The sequence below is a fragment of the Lipotes vexillifer genome, unplaced genomic scaffold (assembly GCF_000442215.2).
Source record: "Lipotes vexillifer unplaced genomic scaffold, Lipotes_vexillifer_v1.1 scaffold205, whole genome shotgun sequence".
Taxonomy (NCBI): Eukaryota; Metazoa; Chordata; class Mammalia; order Artiodactyla; family Lipotidae; genus Lipotes; species Lipotes vexillifer.
This window is the reverse complement of record NW_006781396.1, coordinates 1636272-1642857: the sequence shown is the minus strand read 5'-3', so window position 1 is coordinate 1642857 and position 6586 is coordinate 1636272. Positions and strand designations below refer to the sequence as shown.

The window sequence follows — 6586 nt, the reverse complement described above, 5'->3', positions numbered from 1 at the left end:
CGAGCCAGCCAGCGGGGCTTCGCTGCTGCTGGGGCCTCCCTGAGGATTTGCTCTTGACTCCTCCTCAGGGTTTTGTGCCTGGGTCCCTGGGGTCTGGCTCTCTGGGGGCCTCCTGAACCTGTAGGGGTCGGGGGGTCGGGGGTGGACTTCCTGAAGTTTATTCTAGAGGGTGGTGGAGCCAGTGACTCCTGGGGAGGAGCCCTGCCCCCCACTCCACCCCGTATCAGGGTGAGTGACAAAGCAGTGACTAGAGGAATGTGGCCTTTTCCTTCCTTGGGGACCTTTCACCCGTGAGGAGAATTTGCATCTGTTTAGAGGCAGATGGCTTAGACATCCCTGAGTGAAATGCTTTAAAGTGTCAAGCGGCTACCACTTAGAGACCTGTGGAGAAATACTATGAGGCCATGTCTGGCTCAACGGTAGAAGGGGAGCCATGATCGATTAGTGATGTCTGCCACGACAGTAGGCTTGGTAGGTGGTGGCAAACATGCCATGTATTAGTCATTCCTGGATTAGAACAGTCTACCAGCATTCTTCAGTCCAGGACACACGTGAGAGGTGCTGGAATGCATGGCAGGGAGCAGGGCAGTTCTTTCACGTTCCTCAACCCTCCCTCGGCCATTTTACTGGCTCAGTCTTCCCTCTGTCCATGGCCTGCCTGCAGCCACATTACATACACACTCATATACACACGTGCCCGTGCACACACCAGCCTCCCTGATGCCTTTCCCCTGGAGCAAGGAATCCCAGACTACGGCCCATCCACAGCTGCAGCCAAGGTGAACTCCCAGGCCTCTGCCTCTCCTTTCCAGATCCTTTCCCTCCTTCCCCTCCCTAAAGGAGCCGCACACCCTCAGGCCAGCTCCTTACAGGCTGATCCTCAAGACTGCTCTGGAAAAGGCTGTTATCAAGACGCCCACATGGCACCAGCCATGGTTTGGCCACCAGCGCTACTAGTGTCCTAGTTCCTTCCCTGCCCCTTGGAGTCAGATTGTGTCCCTTGTAAATGGTGCATCAGGCACTGGGGAGCAGATACTGGAGGCTCGGGGAACGGGGGCAAACCATGTGAGGACAAGGGAACACCTGGCGGCAGCCCCCAGGATGACTTCCCAGTGCCTCAAAGTGGCCAGTTCCTCCTGACCTGAGAGACCCCCAGCCCTAGGTTTCTCGGATTTTAATTCTGCATGTTCCTCCCGACGTTGTGCTGTGTCCTGAGCCAAGGTAGCCCAAGTGCAATGCAGTGGCGCCCTCTGCTGCCCAGAACACCACACTGCCTCCAAGCTGGCAGGGGAAGGGTCTCCACACTGTTCTGATGGAGTCCTTTCCTGGCTTGTGTCTGCCTCAGGGAGGAGGCCCTCACCCTTCCCACCTGTCCCAGAACTCAGGAAGACTGTCGGAGGCATGTCTCCTGTCCACCTGCTCCTACTCTTTCCTCTGTGGAGCCTCCAGGAGTCCCCACTCAGAGGGCCCAAGAACGCTCAGCTGACTCCAGAGTCCTCGGCCACATATAAAAGCCCCAACCCAGGTTAACTGCTCAGACACTTCTACCAGACAGGCAGGTGGCAGAGTGAAGGACTCAGACTCGGGAATCAGACCGCTGAGTTGGGAGTCCCACACCCCGAATAGGTGACTGTACCCTGTAACCTCACTAAAGGACCGTTTTCCTTCTCTGCCAAGTAGTGACAGTGCAAATGAGAGGAAATGCTCCACGAAGTGCGTGGTACACGGTAGCTGCTCAATGAATGTTAGACCCTTATGACTTTCAGGCATTTGACAGTTCACCTAAGCCCACATAGGCCACGCCCTCATCAGAGTCCTCCAGGAACCCCTTCCCTGGCAAAGCTGAATGGAAAGCACAGCCTTTCACCCCCGAACCACCCCTGGAGTGTCCTGGCTCAGAAGCAGAGCTGGGTGCCACTGCCCTTTCCCTGGCCGGGAGCTCTGTTTCCTGACCAGAGCTTCATTCTGTCTTGCCCACAGGTGGAAACGTGGACGGGAAGTTCAGCGTTGGCTACCGCGACGCTGTCGTGAGAACGGTGGTAAACCTGGACCGGGAGACCACAGCCTCATACACGCTCGTCCTGGAGGCCATCGGTAGGCACCAGCCCACCCACAGAGTTCACGAGGGGTGGCCTTCCAGGAGCCAGGCCTTGAGCCAAAGGCTCTGCCCTGATGCCAGTGGAGAAAGGGCAACCAGACCCTCAGTATAGTACTGTGCACTTGCGGGCCGTGAGGCTCGGCGCGTGGCGCTACATGCTAAGGTGGTGTGGCAGGGGCTGTGTGGGAGCCATATGGGAGAGCAGCATGTAGACAAATCACGGCAGAACCAGGAGAACAAAGCAGAAAGGGACGAAGGGATGGCCCAAGGGTCGCAAGCACAAAGGGTGGTGGAAACATGGGGAGGGGGGTGATCAAAGCAGGCTTCTTGGAGGAAGTCGCCTCTACGAGTGCCTTTGAATTAGTTAGGACTCTTGGTGGCAAATTTTAAAATCAACTGACTTCAACAGTGTAGGCTCACAAAACCAGTCCACGGGGAGATGGAGCTTCAACTATGACTGGCTTTGGGGCTCAGGTGATGCCACCAGTCTCTCTGCATTGGCTGGCTCTGCCCCCTGCGTGTTGGCTCCATCCTCTGGCTCACGTGGTGACAAATCCTTGCTGCAGTCCCAGCCTTAATCTGGGTTCAAGTGCAGCAGCAGCATTCCTCTCTAAGGTGACCATCCTTGCCTAGTCATGCAGCAACTGGACACAAGCTCCCTCTCCCAGGGAAGATGATCCAACAGCTGCCCCCTGGGGCTGAGCCCTGGGAGGGTCCTGCAAGCAACCGAAAGGGGCAGAACCCCTGGGTACTTTAGGCTTAGAAATCAAGCAGAGCCGCCATCCCTGAATGCAGAGATCCAATCCATCCTGTAGGTGGGTTTGACTCAACTCATGTTTCATAAGAAATGACAATTCATTGTGAGTGTTTAAAAATCAGGAGATTTTATTTAAAAGCTCAGACGTTTGATTTCTCCTGAGAAGTCAGAAGATCTAGTGTCACTGGGCCCCCTCCTGCCTGTCCAGTGTGGACCGGAGCAGAGGACAGCTGCCCCTTGAGGCAGGCATGCCCAGGTGTGCGGGTCTTACCTTCCTGGCCCTGACAGCAGTCGGGTTTGGCATCTCAGGACCTGTATCTGGTTCTTAGGGCTGCTGTAACAAATTACCACAGGCTTGGTGGCTTGGAGAACAAATTTATTCCCTCACGGCTCTGGAGGCCAGAAGTTCAAAACTAATTGTCGACAGGGTTGCATTCCCTCCAAAGGCTCTAGGAGAGAATCCTTCCTTGCCTCTTCCGGCTTCTGGTGGCTCTTAAGTGTTCCTTGCACGTGGCTGCAGAACTCCAGTCTCTGCCTCCAACTTCACATGGTCTTCTCCTCTCTGTGTCAAATCCCACCCGCCTTTCCCTCATAAGGACCCTTGTAATGGGGTTTATGGCCCACCCAGATAATCCAGGATACCGGCTACCTCATCTCAAGATCCTTAACTTAATTACGTCTTCAAAGACCCTTCTTGCCAATAAGGTTACACGTACAGGTTCCCAGGGATTTGCCATGGGTGTACCTTTTGGGGGCCACCATTCAACCCACCTCATGCCTCAGTTACCTCCTTTGTAAAATGGGGGTGATGATAAGAGCGCCCGCTTGGCAGGCTTGCTGTGAGGATTGAATGAGTTAGAATAGCATCTGGAACGTATTCGATACGGTCAGTGTTGTTCCTAATCTAAAGAGAAAAAGAGCACCCCCTTGCAAAGGCCAGAGCAGGTGGGGGAACAGGGCATACCTGTGGCTGGTGCCCGGGAACGTGCCCCTCAGGCAGCTGCTAACACCCATCCTCTTTCACCTCCCACAGACAATGGCCCCGTGGGCAAGCGGCGCACAGGCACGGCTACCGTGTTTGTCACCGTCCTGGATGTGAATGACAACCGGCCCATCTTTCTGCAGAGCAGCTATGAAGCCAGCGTCCCCGAGGACATCCCTGAGGGCCACAGCATCGTGCAGGCAGGTGGCGGCCGGGCCACAGGCAGGGCCACGCTCAGCTCAGAGCGCACGCGCTCAGTGGCCTCACGGCAGAGCGGGATGGAAATAGGAGAGGGTCCAGCTGCTGCTCCAAAGTAGCCGGCGCTATGGCCAAAGGGGGGGCCCAGGCTGCCTTCTCCCTCCTGGGGAGAGTAGGCCCCGAGGTTATGTAGCCCGGGATGGGCCCTTGCTCCCCGCAAAACAGAAGGAGGGCCTCGGCCCTCCTTTCCTCCCTCCCTCCCCCACAGTCCTCTCCCATCCCCCACTGCACCCAGAAGGGCCTTTCAGAGCAGGGGGAGCTAGAGATGTCACATTTTCCCAGAAAGGAGTGAGGAGAGAAAGCCAGGGCCCAGTGAGGCCCGGAACAGAGCTGCTTTCACAGGGCTTTTGGCTGAAGCTCCCCTCTTGGGAAATAAACCGGCACAAAAAGAAAGGGCTCCTTTGCCCGGGGAGCAGGAACGACAGCTTTGGGCCTCGGGGGAGGAAGGGGGGGACCTGGAAAGGAGGCTGGGTGCCCTTCCCAGCCCTCCCTGGAGGCCTCAGTTGCTGTTTGGGGAGGGAGGCCGGGCATGAAGCACCCTCTTCACCAGCTGAGCGCAGGGTTTCCCACTTGGAGGCTGAGCCCAACAGAGCGAATCTGGGCCTGCCCGCTGGGCCAGGCTCCGGGGCTTGGGAGGGGCAGGAGAGCAGGAAGCTGGGAGTGTGCCCCCCTCCCTGCATCAGGGCCGGGCGTGGGGCAGGAGGGGAGCCGGGGGCGGGGTGCTCGCTTCCAGAGGTGCCGAGAGAGAGAGTCCAGGAAGCTATGGGGGGCTGCTGGACTCTGGGGGCTGGTTCCAGAAAAGGGGTCTGTCCCTCTGAGCCTCAGCTCCTAGGGGCTTAGAGACACCCCACACGCACCAAGCTGTGGGGCCCCGCCTCTCCCCTAGCCTAAAAGCTAACACCCGCCTCCCCCAGCTCACACAGGTCTCCCAGGACCAACCTGGGGACACAGCTGGGGGTATGGCAGACCTTTGAGAGCCCCCCCTCCTCCCTAGCTTTTTGTCCTTCAGGCCGTCCTTCAGTAAGGGTAGCCTTACTGCCCACCCCGGAGACACCACGTGCCAGGCAGAGCATGCTGGCCAGCCGGGGTCGGGGGGACCAGCTGCAGGCAGAATTCAGCCTGGGATGCCTCAGGGAGAGCTGGCGGGAGGCAAAGCAGGGAGGCGTCACTAATCTGGAAGGGAGGGGGACACAGCACTGCAGGAGGGGGCCTGCGCACTTTCTAAACCCCAAGAATTGGTTTCTATTTATACAAACTACTCAGACTGAAGTCCTAGAGCTCTGTGAGTAATATAAGGCAGGCCTGATTCTCCCCGTTTCTCAGGGAGAAATTCAGGCACTGGTGATTTCTCCAAGGCCCCCCTGGAAGTAAGTTTCTGGCCAAGGCGGGCTCACTCTTTGATGTCAGGCTGACCCAAAAGGAAGGTACACTGGGCCTGTCCAAGAGGGCCTGCTTGGACAGAGAGCTTCTCCGTAGAGGCATCAGAAGGAAGAAGGGGATGCCCCCCGGGACTAGATGGGGCCACCCTTCACTCAGCCAACAGAGGCCCCATACTTCTGAGCTCAGAGCTGGTGAGGCAGAGTACGGGGTTGGACGCGGTCTCGCTCTCTGGGAGCTCCCAGGCTTGTGGGAAGGCGGAGACACAGGGATGACCCACACTGCCAAGAGCAAGTATCCCTGCCCTCCCTTGGTTTCAGGTAGGGGGTGATTTCAGGTGTAGAGCAAAGAGGGCTTCACAGAGGGCGTGCCAGGTAAGCCGTAGCCAGGGGAGGACAGGTATTTCAGTTTACCTGGAGTCTTGGGTCAAGAAGAGGCCAGAAGGATCATTCACAGCCAGCTCCCAGTGGGCACCAAACACCAGATGAAGGAGCTCTGGCTTGATCTGGCAGTAGGGAGCCAGTGAAGGTTTTGGAGCCGGGGAGTGACAAAACCGGAGCTCACCTGTGAGGAGAGTCGGCTGGCTGTGCTATGGGGCGTAGCAGGGTGGACTGGACCAGTCCGTGGTGGGGTACCAGGTGGCCCTGGCCAGATGACTCTCTGAGGCAGAAGCTGGGCAGTTCAGACCCCTCTGCCCACCCTCCAAATTTGGGACCCAAACGAAGTGTTTAACCCCAGCATTGTGATGAGAGGCTGAAGGTTTGGGATTCTGAGAAGCCCACCTTGGTGTGGGATTACTTTGACAGTAGCCAGTCAATGAAGCAACTGCCAAAAATACAGACGGCACACGTTATGTGGTCCGAGCCTGAGGGCCCACAGCTGTCCTGAAGAGAGCTGGACACTTCCACTCGAAGGAAGGCCGCCTCCTTCCCTGGGTGAGGCATAGAGCCGCTATGTTGTGTCCTCAGAGCTCAGATAGCAACACCTCCAGCTGCTGGCAGCGCCTCCTCCCACTCTGACACAGGACCAGTCCTGGCCTGTGCAAGGAGCTTCTTAACTCATTCTCAGCGCCTTCCTCATCCATCTTAGCAGAGGCGCATGGGGGCGGGGGGGG

At 57.5% G+C, this 6586-nt stretch overlaps 1 protein-coding gene across 1 annotated transcript in view; it reads left to right on the top strand.

The window, feature by feature from the left end:
* The window catches only part of CDH23 (cadherin related 23), a 403130-nt gene that overhangs the window by 297807 nt on the left and 98737 nt on the right, over positions 1-6586 (top strand). The window contains exons 26-27 of the mRNA XM_007454689.1: positions 1981-2094; positions 3889-4037. Coding sequence (XP_007454751.1) covers positions 1981-2094; positions 3889-4037 — 263 coding nt within the window. The remainder of the gene's footprint in view (positions 1-1980; positions 2095-3888; positions 4038-6586) is intronic.